The sequence below is a fragment of the Lytechinus pictus genome, unplaced genomic scaffold, assembly GCF_037042905.1.
Source record: "Lytechinus pictus isolate F3 Inbred unplaced genomic scaffold, Lp3.0 scaffold_20, whole genome shotgun sequence".
In the NCBI taxonomy this organism is placed as follows: Eukaryota; Metazoa; Echinodermata; class Echinoidea; order Temnopleuroida; family Toxopneustidae; genus Lytechinus; species Lytechinus pictus.
The window spans coordinates 14,829,343-14,850,792 of NW_026974141.1; the positions used below are offsets into that span (position 1 = coordinate 14,829,343).

Here is a 21,450-nt window from a genome sequence, read left to right on the forward strand (position 1 = left end):
CAATGATGTTCTAAAAATATAATATGAACTCTGGTTTGTCAAAGTATATTTTGAGCAGAGACGCGAATACAAAAACATTCAGAATTTCATTATTTGCATAATTAATCAATCAATAAAAAATATAAAATATTAGTTTTTTGAAAACTTGATTATAGAGTACCAAAGTAATGACATCACAAAACACTTTTTTGCCACTTTTTTGATGAAAAACCCCCACTATCAGAATTTGGTGAAAATCAGTCCACGGGGTCCTGAGATATGACCTGAATACATAATTAACCCTATTGTAGTCAATGTATTATTGGCCTAGTTCCTTACTTTTAGAACCAGGGGCGGTATTCTGAGGTCATTTTAACTTTAAAATATTTTATTTTATCTCTAAAAATGAAATTGGTATTCTGAGATTACATTTTTTCTCTCAGATAAAATCTAAAATTTTATCTTGAGTATAAATTTTATCTTGCGTATCTATGATGATACGCAACAGAGCAGTGGCTGCGTAGACATACCCATCGCGTATCTGGCCATTGCAACGCGGGTGATGTGCTTGCGCCCAAGTTACTTTGAAGAAAAAAATAAAATAAACTTAAAAGAGAGTAAGGGCTATTTTATCTCCAAGACGTTGATTTCGTCAATATTTTTAGGTGAATTAACTCCAAATGTTGGCATGAAAATTAAGAAAAATTATATATTCATTGAGAACAGCACCTTAAAGTTATTCCTGTACAATCAGGAAGTATTTCATAAGACTTTCCTTGACTAATATTGTCTTTGAAATGATGCTTGAAAAGATGCGATATAGACTTCGAAAAAAAGATGAGAGTATTGCCATTTTTGTTAAAAAGAAATCTCTGTAAAGACGCGCAGGCGTATAGTGCAAGCGTATTGAAGTCAATAAATTTACGCAATCTCACTCCTTCGCCACACCTCCTAGCGGAATGGATTTCCATTGGTTGAGTGATATGAGAGAGCTATAAAAGCGCGTTTCTAATTGGATATTGATTAAAAAATAGGTGTGTCTTACAGAGATAAAATGGAGATAAAATTGTTCTCAGAATACCAATTCGGAGAGATTTTAAGGGTATTTTATCTCACTGATTTTAACGGAGATAAAATATTTTATTTTATCTGAGATAAAATGGATCTCAGAATACCACCCCAGGTCAATAATACATAGACTTCGGTGGGGCTAATTATGAATTCATGAGGTCATAGCCAAGGCCCCCACCCACCATGTTTGGGATGTGGGGGGTTTTCATAATGCTCTACCAAAATATGGTATAAAAAGCGCTGAAATGCAAAAAGTGAAAATTGATGAGGTCACACTTCTGTACTCTATACAATCTTGTATTTTACAGTGATGTAAGCTAGGACTCCGTTCTCACTATACTTTCTAAATCTAGTTTACTGGTAATCGGTTCAGGAAACTAGTTTGGAAGATCGCTTTGCTAGCGTTTCCATTTGATTAGCCAAAAGTGGTTATCAAAATATACATGGAATTGAGAGAAGTGGACTTGTTGCTATGGGAATGCTCTCAGTGGGGGGTGACATGTTTTGCGCAAAATTCGAAACGCAGCGTAGACATTCTACACACAGTGTGTGGAGAAGCGTGCTCAATATGTGCGAAGAACGCTCCCCAAAGAACGGTTGTGTCCTCACTTATGTTAAAACCAGATTAACAAGGCAAAGCGATCTTCAAAACCACGTCGCGAGTTGGTTTTCTGAACCAGTGTGGAAGATCGCTTCCAAGACCGCTTCGACCGTTCTCATTACACGTTAAACTTGATTCCACTGAACTATTTTTAGGATGGTAGTGAGAACGGTGTCTATGTACTTGATTTTGAATGGATTTAACCCCGACACAATATATACTTGCTATTCTTTCAGTAAGCGGTGAGTTTGGTAACACCCGAATAGGTTGCAGCAAATCTCATATCAAGATATTTCAAACCTGTGGTCGGTGGGTACTTGTTGGAATTGTTGATGCACTCGATGACGGCATCGTTGTCAGGATGGCCGAAGAATGCCATAGACTGACGAACCTGCTGTCTCTTGATCTGATCAAGGGGAATCATGACTCGATGTTTCTAATGTTTCAATGAAAAAGGGAATGCAAATCATATTATATCTCGCATACATTTGAAACGTTGGAATTTGGGAGATATGTTTGAATAATACATCAATGCATTTTTTTTTTTTGGGGGGGGGTATAAGCAGAGAAATTCTGCCATCCACTGGCAATAGGAAGCAGCTTCATGGAATGAGTTTCTGAGTATTTAAAGTGATCATTTCACTTTGTTCTGATTTTAAAAAGTTCTCATTTTGGTGTAAAAATACCATCCCAAAAGTTTCAAAAGTATCATATCTACAGGAACAATTTTTAAATCTTGGAGATGTAAACCAAAGTTTGAAAATAATTGGGGGTTGGTTTCTATGACTATGTGTATACAGCGAATCTGTGCAATACAACACATTAACTCTAGATGAACACAACATGACCTACATACAGTGTGTGTACAAGGTATACACTGAATGTACAGTGCAGCTAATAATAGTGTGTGTATACGAGACACACACAGCAGAATGCAGCCAACACAGCCAATGGACTTTTCGAATTGGAGAAAACTGGTCATAAGCTGAACCCGTCTACCAGACAGTTCTCACAATCAGGCTCATAAATTGCTTCTTGTATCTAAACTAGAGTTTTTCATCCTACTGTATGTTGTGGGCTGTTTCAGGGTTTTTGAGGACAAATACAGGCACTAATACACATGTTTCATCTCAGTTTGAGAATTTTTTTAATCAGCTGCTCACAAAGTGAAACAATCCCTTTAAGTGAGGAAAATGTGTCATTGTTTTATCTGGAAATGTTATAGTTACATGCTTTTAATATGTCTACATTTCAGAAATTAGAGGATGACTCCTTTAACATCATGAAGAGTACACAGAAAATATCTCAAATCATGAAACAAGTCAAATTCGAAAAAAAATCAGGTGCTTCTTTTTGTCAGTGGACGGCAGAATACCAGGTTTGATTCGAGCCATCTCTCAATCAGAGAGTTAGGGGTTCCAATCCCATCCCAGTCCCAAAATGTCAAGAACAGCAAACCTTTAGATTAATATCTGCAACTACTGTATTATCTATATAGACTGTTTGAGTGATGCAGCAAAAACACAAAGTTTCTTTCAACGCCCCATTACGCTTAAATCGAAATTGAACATAAATTTCACTCAATGCCCCCTAAACATCAAACACCTCTTCATCAGTTTCAATGTATTTTCCCTTGAATTAATGTTGTATAGGTGCATCACAGTGTTATCCTATTCAAATTCTCTTTATAAGCTCTGCTTTGTTAGGGGTCACCCAACTATCATTGCGTTTTATTATTGTTTAAATATTATAAAACATTGTATGTTGCATAACTGTTAATCATGTGGTTGTGTAATGATTGTTAACTTAATTATATTTCCACAGGGTAGCCTCTTCAGTTAACAATCTGCTATCAATGAGGACCTTCATTATGTGCTCCGGTGACAATTGCTCCACTCTAAATTTCACACACTATTCGAATGACCAACTTTGACCCTGGGTTTAACATTATACCCTACCCTAAACCTAATCCTAACCCTACATCTTAGACGAAATTAAGCCCGGAGTAATTGTCGCAGGAGCAAATATCGTGTCATCCATTATGTGCATCCCTGCATGTGAAAGTGGGTTAATAATATAATAATAATAATACAGGTATATTTACCCAGGGAAGCCGCTTCAGTTCCGAAACTGTTCTCCCAGCGGGCCCTGCTATTATTATTACCCCGGCTTTAGCTGGGCTGCCTAGGCGCTCAAAGCATTCAAGGAATTTCTTCCTACCGGGTACCCATTCATCTCACCTGGGTTGAGTGCAGCACAGTGTGGATAAATTTCTTGCTGAAGGAAATTACGCCATGGCTGGGATTCGAACCCACGACCCTCTGTTTCAAAGTCCGAAGACTAATCCACTGGGCCACAACGCTCCACGTTATTGGGTTGAATTTGAATTGAACTTACCGAAGCAATTAGTTTGTCAGAAGTCCATCTTTGCATGAGATCACCAATGTTAACAACGACCGTACCTTCAATGGGTTTTGCAGGGATCCATTTATCCTCAAGGTTTCTTACCTTAAAAAAAAAGAAGAAAATGTAGATAATGGCATACTATAGATTTTGAAGTTTGTTTCTAAAATATGGGGTTTTCCCCAACAAATAATACAAGAATCCTGCAACTACATGTACTTCATATGAAAACAAGATCAGCCATGTTTAATACAGGGATGCCAATATAGAACTGATAAAATTATGAAAATAATCTAGAATGAGTTCTTTCATAAAAGAATTGTGTTTTCGATTGCTGAAAACAGGGAATAATTTCATGGTATCTCATCTCAATTTGCTCCACATTTTTCAAAGAATGCAACACTGAAATTCTCTCATATTTTTTCCATAGGAATGTATAGAACTTATATAGTTGAGAGCTTTTTAATAATAACCAAAGTGTTAATCAAGTTTGGTAGGCAAAATTATTCCCTGGCTGAAATAAGTTTAAAACGTCCGAGTTCAGGAATTACCCTAAAAAGTGGAATCCCTGTTAATAGCAAAAACAGGTTATTACTTATATTGGTTTCCTTTATGTTTTCAATAGCAAAAACTTCATTTTATTCCTAACTGTATGTCCACCTTCTCCTGTCTTCATCACCCCCCCCCCCCCCTCTTTATTTTGGTAGAGCATGATGAAAAAACCCCGCTACCAAATTGAAGTCAATGTATTATGGGCCTGGTTCCTAAATTTTAGAACCAGGTTAATAATACATCGACTTTAAATGGGGCTACAGTGTAATTATGTATTCATGAGGTCATTTCTTGGGGCCTCATGGACCGATTCCCAACAAATTTGGGTTGTGTGGGTCTTTCATCATGCTCTACCAAAATATGGTATAAAAAGCGCTGAAATGCAAAAAGTGAAAATTGATGACGTTTTGTACTGCTCCTGTTCATCCCATTCCTCACTTCTCAACAAAAATTGTAGCTCTACTTTATGTTTACTAGCTCACCATGCATTTGCTCTGTGACATAAAGCGGAATATTGCAACTTGTTTAATATGTGGCAAAAGATTATTTTTTTGGAATTTAACTCTCAGCAAAATGATTAGATGAACCAAATATGGGTTCACTGTCATATTGAAAACTGAAAGGCATAGATTATTTTTATTCTTGGATAATAAATCACAATAATATTTTTTACGAGCTGATCTTAAAAGCTGATTTAAAATGTTACGATATATCTTGTATTTTATTTCAATTGATTTAGTACGTTTTTGGCAAAAAAGTTTGTGAAGTTTTTTTTTTTATTGATAGATTTGTATTTGATTTTTTTTTTAATGATTTTTTGCAGTTTATGTAGTAAATATGAATTATAAATGAAAATCACAAATGGCATAATTGTATCAAATCCTTTTAATAAGTCAGACAGAAATGGCAGGATATTTTACACTCCAGTGGCCTTGGGTTTCACAATGAAGAGGACAAAGAGCCAATAAGAGATTCATGTCTTTAATCCTTGACTTGTCTCTATGCTAGTTTGCTGTGCACACCCTTCATATGAAGAAAGTGGCCTCAAAAAGAAGCCCAGAGACCATATCAATGACATGTGTACTACAGTAGGTCCCCTGAAATTAAATCAGCAAGTTATATTAATTTGTGTTAGTCTTCTGTTCTTGCAGTCTCCCACTAGACTAGGGGTGCGTTTATCCGTCACTTTTTTACCCTAGAATCATGATCTGAATCATGATTCAAATCATGATTCTGCAGAATCACGATTGCGTTTAGTCGAAATTGAATATAATCATGATTAGAATCACAAACATGAAACACAAAAGGGGCGTTTGGAAAGACGTTTCTGCAGAATCACGTACGAAAATGTTCGAATAAACGATATCGTGATTTGAATCATGATTCTGACCTCACTGTGTCGCTATTGCCAAGCTCAAGGCGCTCTATATGCTCATTTTATGTACATGATTATGTACTATGCATGCATTTCTTGTCATGTTCAAGTTCTGTGTTGGTCATCGCATCGTCCACTACTGTTCATTTTTTGGTCATGTCTTCAACTTCAAGTTCTAGTAAATGAATTAACTGGACAGACAATGATCTCAGTTGTTGTTGAGTATACAGTATCAATATTAAATTGGATCAACGCTGAAATTCACTTCCGAACACCATTTTGGATAAACTAACAAGATGAATAGAAGCATATGGACCCTATATGATAGAAGTAAAGAAAATGAGGTATAGACTGAATTCTGGAAGCAAAAGATTTTTCGAGAGCCGAAACACGTGCGAAAAACTTCCTCTGTCAAACTGCGCACTAGTGATGCGCACTGGATTGGCCCGAATCTGAGGAGAAACAGCATTGGAATGAAGGTCGTTTAAATGCTGATTCTGTGATATTGTGATTCATGTTTGTGTTTTGAATCATGATTCTGGCTTGAGGTCGCATAAACCATGGACCTATTACGAATGGACATTCAACGAATCCCCTCCTTTGACACAGAGACCGTCGCCGCTAATCCTTTTATAAACAGAGCGCTGGCAGCTGACACCCATCAAGCCGGTCGTAAAACATGCTCTCACTGATTGACAGCGGAAATCAATTGTACGCTGCTCCTACCCATTGCGATGTTGTTCGTTCACTTTATCAAAAGCAACGCACAGCAGCGAACGTTAGCGCTATGAAAATGATAGCAGAAACAAGAAAACAGGCGTGCATAAACGTATTTTTTACGTACATCGCTAACAACCGGAAATGAAATGCATTGACATCACCTTGCAGATTTGTATATCTACGGCAAAAAAGCAGTTGAAATTCGACGAAAAAATCTGCGGAAAAACGTTAAAATCTCAGCTTTTTCGGACAGTATCGATGTCGATAGTAGCGCTTACCTTCGGTCAGAAGTTGATTTTCATTTGGGCATAAAATTCCACAGGATTGATGAAATTTAACGGGATTTTTTTTGATGGACAGACGACAATCGCACATTATAGAGAGCCTAAAATAATGTACTGAAAAACCGGATATGAATTGCGCATTGCATTCTAGGTAATGTAAGGACTTTCCCTATTGGCAATCGGGGCTACAACATGACCGTCTTTGGTCGAAAGAGGGCCAGTGATCGATCGGTGACGATCATCGGGCGAAAGGAGCTTGTGTAAACAATCACCCCGGGCGGTCGTTGTAAAAACCGCGTAAAGAGAAAGTTAAGGGTTAGACAGCAATTTTGACAGCTGGAAACAGGTGGTGGTCATAAAATGCTCTCGTTGAATGTCCATTCGTAATAGGTCCATGCATAAACGCAGCCTAGGCCGAAATCCTGGAAAAACAAAGTTATTTTTTTCTCTCCATAATCTAAATGGCCCCCACAAAAACTTGGTCCTCTTCTATAGTAGCAAGCACTTATATTTAATATTAGACCAAGACCTACCTCTAGACCAGACTGAGTGTTGGAAGGCCAAACTCCTTTAAGAGCAGGGTTATTCGATCATAATTTGAATGTTCCCCACATTGGACCTGGTCCTCTTTCCCCACTACATTATCAAGCATTTATCTTCAATCCTTGACCACTTTATATAATTCACCTGAATAAGAAATTAATCCTAGACCAAGACCTACCTCTAGGCCAGGCTGGGGGTCCTGGAACAGCAGGGTTATCCCACCATAATCTGAATGTTCCCCACATCGGACCTGGTCCTCTTTCACCTCTACATTATCCAGCGATGGGTAGTACAGTGTACGGAGTGTAGAATTGCTCTTCAAGGTTCCAATGAACTTGTGTCTTTCAACAAAGAACTGCGGATCCTGCATTAGAAATAAATCCATGTAACACCAAGAAAAGCATTAGTTTGATTGCACAATGAAATACATCATGGGCAGAATTCCCAGGGAGGTCCTCCCTACCCAAAATAGTATTTATGGTCATTATGATGGAAAAAAATACATCATTCAAAATTGAAATAAAACATGTAATTTGGACGAGATTACCTTACTTTTTGGGGGTGATAACCTTTTTTTCCCTTTTTTTTTTGCTTGTCAAATTTTCCAGCCCTTGGTCCCCCCTACCTTTGGGGGGGGGAGATATTTCCACCCTTGAAATACATAGCAAAGTAATTTTGATATTGCAGCATTCTAATATTATACATTCTTATATTATACTGTACATGTGTGAGTGTCTATTAATATGACACTTTCTCTCTCTCTCTCTCTCTTATTTTTCAAGCAGAATATATTCTGTTTCCATGTTATTGAAAATCAAATTTAGCAGTTTAATATTTCATTTTTACCTCCAATTGGAGTCCTCGAGCCATGACTTCTAGAATCCTGTTATGAAGTGGGACCAAAACTTCAAACAGACCTGACAGCGATGTTCGGAATTCAGGCAACTCCTCATCTGGGTAAGGCTTTTAAAAATATAAAGAAAAAAGGATATAGTTTAATTTTTTTCATATCTCACATTGGTTTGCCTACACATTCTGTCCTTGGGGATATTTCATAAAGATGTTACACTTAACTTTATGAACCACTGAAACATAGGTGGTAAGACAATAATATAGGATCATTTACCACAAGAAATGATCACCAGTCATTCGTCAGGGAATAAGTTTGCTGTACAAATTGGAATAGCATTTTTGGTCATAAGAGAAAAACTCTCAACTAAGTAATAGACAGTCCTATGTAAAAATATGCTATACAAAAGACTTTATGCATAGAAGTCTTTAAAAAATGTGGAGCAAATGTAAAGTGTCTCACAACTTAAAAACAGCTTTATGAAACACCCACCAGGAGAGTGTTTCATCAATATTTTTTTGTTATCTGACAAAACAAAGTTGTCACCTCAGTGAACGCTCCTCAAACACTGAACAAAAGAATGTCGGTGAGAATTTCTCGAGGTTCTTCTTACATGTAAAGTGGTGCTAGAATGTTAGTGACCCCATCAGAAAATGAGCCTATTTCAAGTGTTCAAGATCTGTCATGTTCTAGATCTATCTATATGAGAAGTCAAGTGATAATATACATTCAATGAAGTCTCTTTTTCTGGGCTCGCCGGACATTGTAGTATTGTTGTCTGCATTTAACACTCAGCATGAAGGGGTGCATTTTTTTATGGGGTTCACTAATTTTTTAGCACTACTACTTTATGCCTTGACTGAAAATTGGCATTTATAACAGTTGATTTTTTTTATATTTCCTTTAAATCTAAACTTCCAATTTTGCTAAAAACACTAGAGGTAGTTCCATAATGTACACCACATTGCATGCTATGACTGCAGTTATTAATTTCCAAGGTAAAGTAGGGTTGCTAAAACCTGTTTAATAAGGGGGGGAGGAATAAACTGATGAAATTAAATTTGGTTTTATCGTTGGTACATACTTTGGGAGATCATGATTTCACCTGCGCAGCCCTAAAATTATGGAGTGGTTTGCCATATAGATCCTCTCCATCAGTAGAAACATTCAAACGTAGACTAATAAAAACCTAGTATCTTTTCAATAATTCCCATACATTCCTTTTTCCCTTTTCTAAATTTGTTTTGAAGCATTTCAGAAGTCTACAGAACAGTAGAATATATGCACATAGTTTCTGTGTTTAATATACAAATTAATATATATTACGGTACATGCAACTTGAGTCAATCTGTCCAGGGCCCCGTTTCATAAAGACTTTATTAAGGTAACAAATGCCCAATTTCTATGACAAATTTACCAGCAGCCAATCAGATTGAAGGATTTTAGTAACTTTTAACTGTTACTGGAAATTTCTCGTGATAACAAGTTTTATGAAACATGCCCCAGGCCTCTCACCCGAATCTGCTATTTTTAAATTTAATGTATTTCTACAGCAAAGGGCACACATCAGCCTGAATGGTATGTGAGGCCAATCGGCCCATAGGGAATATTTCTAAACATAATCCAAGTTCAGATCCAACCAGGTCACAACGCTATAATCTGTCACAATATTTTCAGGAAACTCTCTCAAAATTTGACAAGTTAAGCACACTCTAAAAACAGGACACATGTAGGGTGTCATAGTATAAATCACATAAACATGAACTAACAAGGGTTGATTGTATTCAAATGTGATGTCAGAAAATGTTAGATGTATTGTATTTTACATGCCTTGAAGTACATGTATGTATTGTACATGTAACTTTTAATTGTTTTGTATTAATACATGACTCTGCATCTAGTATGTATGTATCAGAGATAAAAATTGCACATCAGGGCCCCGTCTTACAAAGAGTTACGATTGATCCGATCAATCTCAAGTATATGGAAATCAAACAATGTCATACTGTTTTTCTTTCGGAAATTTGTTTGATGCTCTTTGAAAACAACAAAGAAGCATACTGAATTGTCAAGAAAACAGTGAATGTATGAATATACATCATTTCTAGTAATTATTTTGAACAAAAATGTGTTTTAGGTGTTGGCGTTGCTTGCTTTCCATAGTTGTGATTGATCAGATCAATCGCAACTCTTTGTAAGACAGGCTCTAGGAACATTAATTATTAAAAGCCATAATGCAATTTCTGTAACCCTTATGTTTCTGGTGCAACCTTTTTTCCCCCATGCTTTGTAATAGTGAGAGTTGGTAACGTTGTCTGGGGTTCAAACCCGGGGGGGGGGGGGCACTTCCATTGACGAGTAGATACCATGCGTGACCAACAAAAAAAAACATAAAAAGGGTCTCTTTTTCAAGATAAGGCATGTTACATGTACGTACATAACGTAATGAGGGTGTCAATGTCAAAAACACTAGAATAATGAAAAAAGGTATATTTCGCAAGGGAGACTACATGTTTACGGTCCAATTTGCGAGGGTATAAAAAGAAATTATAAAGGATAAACTTTTTGCCCAACAAGTGTTTAGGGTTTGATTTGAGAAAGGTGTATGGGATGGTACTAAACCCAATGAAAGTTAAGGTAAAGCTGATGCCCGTGATCACGTCCGTGGCATAACAATTAAGATATCGTTGTACTTGTTTAGGGGGTCAATTCAGGGAATACTTGCCTACATGTAGGGAACCGTTTTGTTTCCAATAAAAGGGTAGGGTTTCACAAACCAATACTTTTTAAGGGGTGCATTTTCAGAACATGCATGGGAAATACTTGTTTAGGGTGCTTTTGAAACCCCATGGTCACACATGGTATCCACTTGTCAATGGAAGTGCCCCCCCCCCCCACCCGGGGGATTCAAAGGCAAAATTACATTCATTAGCCCGTTCATGTTCACTGTACACTGTAGCTGTGATAGGAATGACCAAATTTTTTTCTTACAGAACGAAGTAAGTAGTTATACCGTATGATTTCCCAGCTATTAAAGATTACCACCATTTTTGTTTTGTTTGTTTTATTACATTTTTTCCCCCCAACTATTAAATCCTCCAGTAGACATGGTATCAATAGGCTATCAATGTGGTCCACCTATTTGGGGATTTACTCTCAGACATGATACTGTGTAGAAAGCTGAATTATTTATTCTTTTTTAATGGATAAATTGAAATAATTTTCATGTTGTTATTAAAAACTTTAAACAGGGACCCTTTTCATATAAAATACTATCAAATAATATAATTTTGTATACAATAATCAGTGATAATTGACTACAAGAACATGTACATGTGTCTGCCACACACAAGCTGTAGATCATGCTAAACTTGTTCTATGTCCCTCTAGTTGATAAAAGTTTCAATATTAAAGGGTCTGTATCTGCAGACTAACTAGTTCAAGCGTGGGAGGAATGGAATGTTATGCCTGTTTGAAAAACCAATCGACATGGATCTAAAAATGATCAAAATCTTCAAATTCAAGTGACCTTGAACTATATATTGTGGGGAAAATACACATTTCTCCAAGATTTTTGACCACATGTATTTGTGACCTTCAAGTAGACTCTTTCTGCTTACATCACATTTCTAAGTTTGGGTGTACAGTATGTACCCCCATAATAGTCTGTAGGCACAGACTCTGAATGAAACTTTGATCAACAAGTGGGTCTCCAAGCAAAGACTAGCACATACAAAACTTGCTGTTTCAATTCGGTGGATTCACAATACGTTGCACCATCTGCCAGTGGCAGCCGACAGGCCAATTTTTTACTTCGGGATCACCATAGCGCGCAGGTGCTGGCAGCGCACGGTGCTCGTTTTCTGTTTAATAAATGAATGTGATACGTTATATGGCAAAAGCGGAGGAAAAAATAACAAAAAATGGTTTAAATTTCGCAAATAAGTGTGTGACAAATTTCTCTCCCACCTCCCGGACCGCGGTAAACAGCATAATTTCATGCAAGCCGGCCACACGGCGTCAACCAGTGAAGCCACATCGCACGCGTGTGCGCAACAGATGTCGACTTTTTCCCATGTGGCATTGCAGGTTTCGGCCTGTCCGCTGCAAACGATAGGTGGTGCAGCGTATTGTTAATCCACCGAATTCCTGAGCGAGAGGGCCTTTAGTACACAAGGCATCAATAGGATGCACATATTCAGACTCTTAATCTGAACTCGAGAGAAGGGTTTGCACAGCAGACTACTTCTATACCATGTCGCTAGTACACCTACATGTACATGTACGAGCATGAAAGAGGGGGGGGGGATACACATACTCCTTGGAGGGTAAACAGAGAAATAATGCATTCAGCCGGGCTACCCCCCCCCCCCTCCCTAACCCTGACATGGCTCCCAGGGTAGGCCACATGTACTGTGGTTATAAAGTCAACAGAAACTAAGATAAATATTTCAGAAAAACAGGGAATGTCTTTTTTTAGAAATGTGTCAGACTCAGACCTACTTAGAAGGGCATTCATTAGATTTTTGAGAAAACCATAAATATTTCAGACCTAATAGTGCATGTTTATTGATCTGAAAAGCAGGGGAAATTTCCCTTTTTTTCATGTCAGGCATGAAAAGGGTTTTCATTGAAGTACACGTACACCAGAAAAGCAGGGGAATTTATGGTTATAGAAATACATTTTGGGGCTTTTATTATTAAAGAAAATGATTGAGAAAAATTGCAGAGCTCTTTTAGGGCTTTCAATGTAATCAATGACCTCTATCACCTCACGTAGATCCCATTCATTAGCTTTGAAAATCCCAGAATGTAAATAGATTCATACTGAGTCAACATCCACCCACTCAAGGCTAATATGGCATCAACAAAGAAATCAAGGCATTATCTGAATACATATTTCTTCTTCAAACATGCAATAATAGTAATAGGTTATGCACTATTGCCCCTCTCTTGCACAAAAGCACAGCTGCCAACCTGAACAAGACATTTCAGTATTTTAGGAAAATAGTATATTGATGAGCATACCTGTATTTGCTAAGAAATTAATAGGACAACACAAAACTAAAGCTTTAAAGAATACTGAAAATCAGTACTGCAAAGTGAGGGAAGGAAGAGAATAGGGAAAAATTATATTTAAAAAAAAATAAATGAAAAAAAAATTGTTGTTCATATCTACATGTATCTTGAAAAAAATAAGTGGCTGGATAAAAACCTTGAAAGTTTTGTAAAATATTCAAACATCTTTAAATTGAAGCACAGTTATTTAGCACACCCCAATTTTTAAGCCAACATTTTGATTAATCCTCCCAATAATACAGGGTATCACTACTCAAATTATTTACTTCAAGATTTTCTCAATGTGTACATTATGCACAGGGGCAGATCCAGGATTTTCCAAAGGGGGGGGCACACATTTTCCTGAAAATTTGACAACCCCCCCCCCCAAAAAAAAAAAAAGGTTTTCACCCTCAAATTAAGGCCATTTTGTCCCCCAAAAAAGATAACAAGCAAAAAAAGGGGGGTTGTCGAATTAAAAAAGGGGGGCACACTTGTGTTATAATGGCATATTTACATTACAAATTTAAATTGTGCCTCTAAGAGGGGGGGGGGGCATGGGCTGGCTGCCCCCCCCCCCCTGGATCTGCTAGTATGTATGCCCATAAAGTGCTGTGATGTGGGGAATAAAGTACATGTACTAATATGTGTCATATTGGATGAATTCAATGGCAACAGATCTGACATGAAAATTTGAATACTGGGTTCAAAATAAATGTCAAAATATCTTGACATTTTTCTTAAATACATAGATTTCCTAAAGAATTTCAATACATACATGTAATCTTTGGCTATCATATGCAGTAAAACTTGCTTTAAAGGAAAATGAAACTCTTGGAGCAAGTTAGCTTTTGTGAAAGCAGAAAAATCAAAGAATAAGATCAACAAAAGTTTGAGTAAAATAGGACTAGCAATAGAAGAGTTATGAGCATTTGAATGTCGAGATCACTAATGCTATGGAGATCCTCCCATTGGCAATGCGACCAAGATCTATGATGTCACAGATGAACAACTCTCCCCTTTTGGACACTGAAAATATACCCCAAAACATCTCTTTTTGCTCATTCTAATCATATGACAAACGATTCATCAATGATATAATGTTGTGAAACCTATGTACTTGTCCTCTCATAAAGAGAACACCTCACCTTGTGATAGACTCTATAAAAGTGAGAATATAAGTGAAATAAGTACTAAAGTAATGAGGGAGTTGTACGTGTGTGACATCACAGATCTTGGTCGCATTGCCAATGGGAGGATCTACATGGCATTAGTGATCTCAATATTAAAATGCTCATAACTTTCTTACTATTCATTCAATCTTCCTCAAACTTTCAACAATATGTTTCTTTGATTTTTCTCTTTGATATGGATTCAGCTGGTTTCAAGGGTTTCATTCTCCTTTAAGTGTCCTGTTTTAATGGAAAATAATAACATCAGAAGCTTTTTAATAGATATATGTAGTTGTTATACAAAACTTACAAATAAACTGTTCACATTAAATCAACAGATCTGAAAACAAAATTCCACTCAGTCATGACTCTTGTATGATTAATAGGCCTAGAGGATATTTATATTTTCATACTTGACCCTGTACCAGATATTGAGATTTTTTTTAATTGGCATAATACAGTGTACTTACCCTATGTTCTGATGCTGTAGTGCAGTTAAATGCTTCCTTTAAATCATTGAAAGGTCTGTCTGGATTCAACCTAATGATAGAAACATAAAATTAGAGAATAGGCTGGTAGTTTACCTCACATACACTGAAATGTTTTTATTCCCCTGTTTGATTTATTTATATAATGAATTTGGTCATCAAATAGAAAATTCAGCTCACTTTTAACCTGGGGGTAGGCTTTGGTATAAAGTGTGAGGAATGTTATCATTAATCATGCAATGTCGGTATCATATATTCTTTGTCTCATAAATCTGTTTTTTTACATTGGATGTAGGCCGACGGCTACTTCTCAGCTACAACTAAAGTGGAATGTTAAAAAAGTGGTTTTCAACATTAAGGTCCACACCATTATAAAATAGAAAGGCAATAAAAAAGAATAAAAAATAAGTACGATATGCCAGCATTCCCAGCAAATTAAATTACTTTACGGTCACAAATCGCCAAAGCTATTATGATCATTTGAATATCAATGTTGTAAATATTCTCAATTTTTTTTTTCTGTAAAGCAAAAATGATCGAGTACTAACTACGTATTATCCTTCAATGGACATAATAAACGAATGGAAATGAGACAAAATAAACTTTATTTTTGCCTCTTGACCTAAAATGACATTTAACCTCGACCTAGTGACTGAAACTCGACTCTTATGATAGCTGCATGCTGAATAATATACTCAATAATACTAAATAGGTTCATTATTGCGGAATGAAATAATCGCTAGAGGGTATTCATTTGTCTCGCAATCTACTATGGTCAACAAGGAAATTCGTGATCACTCTCGCAAAAAGTGTTCACTAGCTTACAAGTTCACGAGCTTTCGAGTGCCGCTGCAACTCTTTATCAAGTGAAGAAAATTATCTGATACGGTAGTCTATTTATACCAATCCCCAGGACCGTACGCACGAACGCGGGAACAATAGGTGGGCACTGATCCGTTATGTGATTGGTCGGGCGTATATATATGCAAATAAGCCGGAGGTATATGCAAATATGCCGCGAGTCGGCAATATGCAAATAAGACAAAATTGACGGGCTCGCTAGTTTCCCGTGGGTGGGGGTTGACTAGCTGAGCGGTCCCTCGCTCGGGTCGGCGTGCACTGCCAGGTAAGGGGGTATTGTGCTGTTGGATGGTTCGCATCCAGAAATTGGGGATGTCGATCCCGCTGTCTCTGTTGAAGTTGTTAGGACAAAGACGTATACTAATAGCCTCCTTAATCCTGCGTGTATACCAATGTACACCCTTCCAATCTGGGTGGTGTTGCTTCTCCCAAGCATCAGATAATTTTCTTCACTTGATAAAGAGTTGCAGCGGCACTCGAAAGTTCGTGAACTTGTAAGCTGGTGAACACTTTTTGCGAGAGTGATCACGAATTTCCTTGTTGACCATAGTAGATTGCGAGACAAATGAATACCCTCTAGCGAATATACTCAATAATCAAACCCGATTCATGGACAATAAAGTGTGGAATTTGGGCATTTTCAAAATGTATGCTAACAATTATCTGATAGTACAGACCTGTCTGCATGTAGTCTTTAAAACTAAAAGATGATTTACCCTTCTCGTTCCAATTGGACATATCCATGGTTTGTATTCTGTGGCCGAACATATTTCATTTTTGTCTCCGTGGGCAGTGAAAAGAACTTCTTTGAGTAGTGAAATGCATCTTCGATCTACATGTATATATGACAAAAATAAAATACAGTTTATCTTGCATTCTTTCATCTTCCATTTTATAATCATCATTTTCTTCATCATCTTGATCATTATTACAAGTTTATCTTCATCACCTACTAGTTGTATATTATGACCATCATCAACAACATACAATCAAGACTATCATTGAAGGTCAAGTCCACCACAGAAAAAAATTGATTTGAATAAATAGAGAAAAATCAAACATGAATAACGCTGAAAATTTCATCAAAATCGGATGTAAAATAAGAAAGTTATGACATTTTAAAGTTTTGCTTATTTTTCACAAAGCAGTTCTATGCTCAACTCAGTGATATGCAAATGAGAGAGTCGATGATGTCACTCACTCACTATTTCTTTTGTTTTTTATAGTTTGAATAATATAATATTTTAATTTTTAAGAATTCGACAATTAGGACCCCCTTGCTCGAACCACAAAATGTTAAAATAATGGAATTACATGTATTCAGGGAGGAATGAAACTTTGTTTCACATGACACTGACAAGAAAATCAAAATATTTCATATTTCATATAATAAAATACAAAAGAAATAGTGAGTGGATGATGCCATCGGTCCCCGCATTTGCATACCGACTAGGATGTGCATATATAACTGTCTTCAAAAATTAAGCGAAACTTAAAAATTTTATAACTTTCTTATTTTACATCCGATTTTGATGAAATTTTCATTCTTATGCTCGTTTGATTTTTCTCTATCTATTCAAATCAGCTTTTCGTTGGGGTGGACTTGTCCTTTAACACCTTCATCATCATCATCACACCATTACCATCATCATCATCATCCTCATCCTCATCCCGTTTCTGAGCATCATAATATATCAATGGTTCTCACAATAGAAATTGTGCTGATCTGAATATCACAATACAGTACCCGGGTAACTAAACTATTTTCTTAGAATAAATTGATTGCCACCGTTGTACAGACTTACATGGTACAGTCATACATGTGCATGTATCATTTCCTAAAATTAAAATAAGTAATACAAAGAAACATGGACAGGCCTTGAACAATCTATCTTCCTGATACAACTTTGATTCTATATTTCTGAGATGTAGGCAGTATATTTCCCGGTACTTTTTCAGTTCTCATTTTTATACTTGTTCATCCAAAATTCAATGGACATGGAGAGTTGAAAATAATTCTTTACATTGATTCAATTATTCAATTCAATTCTATTTCATCATTCTCTGAATGTTTTGGGTAAGAAAAAAATGAATATGTGTCATTTGCAACAATTTATCTCTTGTAGTTACTGCAAGGGCTTATCCTAGTCTGCTGAGCAAACCCTTCACTCGAGTTAAGGGTCTGAATTGCAGCCTACTCATGCCTTGTGTACACACACACACACACACACTGAAGGCCTGAATTGAAACAGCAAGTTTTTTAGGTGCTAGTCTTTGCGTGGAGACACACTTGTTGATCAAAGTTTCAATCGGGTCTGTACCTGCAGACTAGGCTTATCCAGGGCCATTCAAGGGATCAAGGCTCTTTATATTGATTGGCCTTTGAAATTTGCTGTGCCCTTGTGTAAGTTTCCTTCCATTTGCACTGGCTTTGTAGAAAGCAGTGTGACCTAGATGTGGCCTTGTCCTAAAAATGTAGAATTATCAAGCAGGCCAGGATTTACCGTTTGAACTGGAATTCCACAGTTCTTGAGGTACATGAAACCGATGGTCGTAAGGGCATTGTGAACATCGTCTACAAGCTTCGGAAATTCTTCTGGGACAGGATTCTCACGATCCAAGCTGTATGCCGAAAAATCAATGATTGGCACACGGTCCACCATTGTTAGTTTGTTGATTGGCTGAGATAAAAAAAGAACAAAGAGAAATTAAACAGGAAGTCATTTTTATTCAACTCATTTAGGGGACAGGGATAATCAATTAATCATTTGTAAATCCTTGATTAGTGTTAATTTCTTCAAACATTCCGAAATATTTTTTGGCTGAGACAAAAAAAGAACAAAGAGAAATTAAAAAGGAAGTCATTTTTATTCAACTCATTTTAGGGACAGGGATAATCAATTAATCATTTGTAAATCCTTGATTAGTGTTAATTTCTTCAAACATTCCGAAATATTTTCAGTCATGCGGCAAACAATGCGAGATACATACATCAAAAAGCCAAGTCCCCAAAGGGGAAGTTTAGAGATCTTACATTTTTGTATCAGAATACATTATTTTTTTAATTCTCATGGATTAATTAGGCCTAGAGATACTGATATAGCTTTATAAATTATTTACAAGTTCAGACTTTTCTTATTTGCAATGAACATTCACAAGCACCTTTGAGAGCAAAGTTTTTCTCACATGAACCGTTCGCGTTCAGAGTCCGGGTTCTGAAAAAAAATAACACCTGCGAAACAATCTAGTGCAGGCCTGCTATAAAATTTGTTCGAATCAATACGTACAGCCGTACAGGTATTACTAATCCCTTGTGTAGACTGTAGAAATTTTAGGCCTAGATCTACGTAATATTATTTGACTTTGGGGGTCTGCAGTGGCCCAAATAGTTCTGGAATCTACAGTACATAGGAACATACATACAAAAAGAAGTACCCGGTATATACATATATAAGGCTTTCAAATGAATATAAATGAGCTTCTATGAATAAACATTACTTTTACTAAAGGTTCAAACCATTCAGAGTAAATCAACTGAACCATGGAATGAACATGAAGAAAGGTCATTGTAAAGCCAATTGTAAATGTAAAAATATTGAAAGAGAAAGTAAATGAATTGAATTGAATTAGCATGGGAAGGAATGCAAAGCAGGAGATGAAATTTGAAGGGATGAAGAGCAAGAGAGCAAGCATTCAAGAGTGTAAAGCAGCCATAACTAAGAGGAGTCTTTGTAGAAGTGGGGAGATCAAAGGAAAGGTAACATCAAAGGAAATAGAATCATTCAATGCATTGTGTCCAAAATAAACTCCTACACTTTGCTTGGACAGTTGAGTTGGAGTTTACTTTAATAGGCCTAGACTCTAGAGTAGAGGGGAGCGCGAAACCTGGCGGACCTCTGTGTTGGAGCTCCCGGGGAGAGAGGCGGCAGAGGCAGAGCTCCATGCAAGAGTCACTGTCGTAATACTAATAGTTGATCTAATTACGGTAGTTTACCTTTAAGCTTGTGCCGTTTCTTGTTTGTAAAAGTATAATGTTAGATTCCTTAGGCCAGGGAGTAAGAAGTCAGGACGTCAATTCGGCAATCCGGCCAGATTCTTTCTACTGTACTAGCTCCGATCCGTCGTTGCATTGACAGGATGATCATCACTGTGCAGTGTTGTTAGTGTTACTGTTATACGTAGCAGAAATATTGTCGAAGTCAGATATAGATATCAAGGAGATATCACTCTAATTAGTACAGTAGCAACGGTACCTATATCGTAAGGGTAGCACGGCGCGGCCGCCGGGCGCTGCGGCTAGCGTGCACCTAGCCGGCCTCGACGAGACCTCGGACGCCGCTGATCATAACACTGATCTCAGCTCAGGGTTATTTAGGGGAGGGGGGGGGTGACGAGCTTAGCTAGAAAGAGAGGGGGAAACCGGGGGGGGGGGGGGGCAGCCCAACATAAAAGTATTAAAAATATATGAAGAGCTCACTTGCAAACGGGGTTAGGTCTTTTTCTCATCAAATTTGATTTTTTTCTCAATTAATATGTAATAGATTTGTATATACCATGTATAGTTGCTGCTCTATAAAAAAAGTTGAAATTCCCATTAAAAACTGAACTAAAATGGCAAAGAAAAATCATTTTTTTCGAAAGGGGTTAGGTCCATTTTAATTTGGTTGCAAAAGGGGTTAGGTCCACAAAGATTTTTATTAAAGAACTTTTTTTTTAAATATGAAGACAGGAAGATTTCTTTATACCCAATAATTAATGTTTCATTCATAATTATATATAGGCCCAAATTACTGCCTACTAATAAACGCTAATAAAATGCCTCATCATGCAATAACTGATTTGGGTAAAATTTATCAGCTTTTGATTCCTATATCATCATGAACCCCCCCCCCCCAAAAAAAAATGAATAAATAGATAGATAAGTAAATGAAAATAATAATAAATAAATAAAATAAAAATAAAGAACTAACGATCATTCATTCTCTGCGATCATAAAATAATAATTTTAAAAAATTGCTAGTGACCACAGCGAGCGAGCGGAACATTCTAACAATGAAAAACTTTGTGAAAAAAAAAATAGTTTCATATCATTAAACCCTTTTCCGTCTTTTCTTTCCCTTATAACTTTAATTCCTTTTGACGTGAAGCTTCGAGATCATGAGGGCGGGAGGGGGGGTGCGGCCCTTGGACACAAGTGTCTTCTGCAAATGATGGACAAGTAATGATAAGGTGCAGAATTGAACCATGTAAAAAAGGCACAAATTTGAACATTTTTATGTCAAGTAATATGCACCTTAAGATTTGTATCTTTTAGGGTGCAAACGAGTATTTTTAGTGCAAATATTGATAAAAGGTGCATTTTTGCACCTTTTTGATAATTAGGGTGCAAAATTACACGTACCCCAAAAGGTTTGTAAAGTGTTTCATTTACGGTCAAAAACAAATTCTTAGTGTGTATGTAATTATGCCTAAGGTTATCGTCACCCCAGTCGT

The 21,450-nt window shown here is 36.8% G+C and overlaps 1 protein-coding gene across 2 annotated transcripts; it reads right to left on the minus strand.

Moving 5' to 3' along the window:
- Positions 1-201: 201 nt before the first annotated feature.
- On the minus strand, positions 202-20,136 carry LOC129282472 (uncharacterized). 2 transcript variants are annotated; one of them, XM_064115002.1, is made up of 8 exons: positions 19,952-20,136; positions 18,462-18,638; positions 16,674-16,789; positions 15,079-15,148; positions 8,375-8,491; positions 7,707-7,892; positions 4,049-4,159; positions 202-2,087 (listed from the first exon to the last, which is right to left on the minus strand). In XM_064115002.1, exons 2-8 carry the CDS (start codon positions 18,618-18,620, stop codon positions 1,884-1,886), a joined length of 963 nt encoding a protein of 320 aa, XP_063971072.1. In that variant the 5' UTR covers positions 18,621-18,638; positions 19,952-20,136; the 3' UTR covers positions 202-1,883. The 2 variants fall into 2 exon arrangements, with proteins under 2 accessions (XP_063971072.1, XP_063971073.1); XM_064115003.1 differs by lacking the exon at positions 19,952-20,136 and adding an exon at positions 19,253-19,301 and having other exon boundaries at positions 1,794-2,087.
- Positions 20,137-21,450: the final 1,314 nt, after the last annotated feature.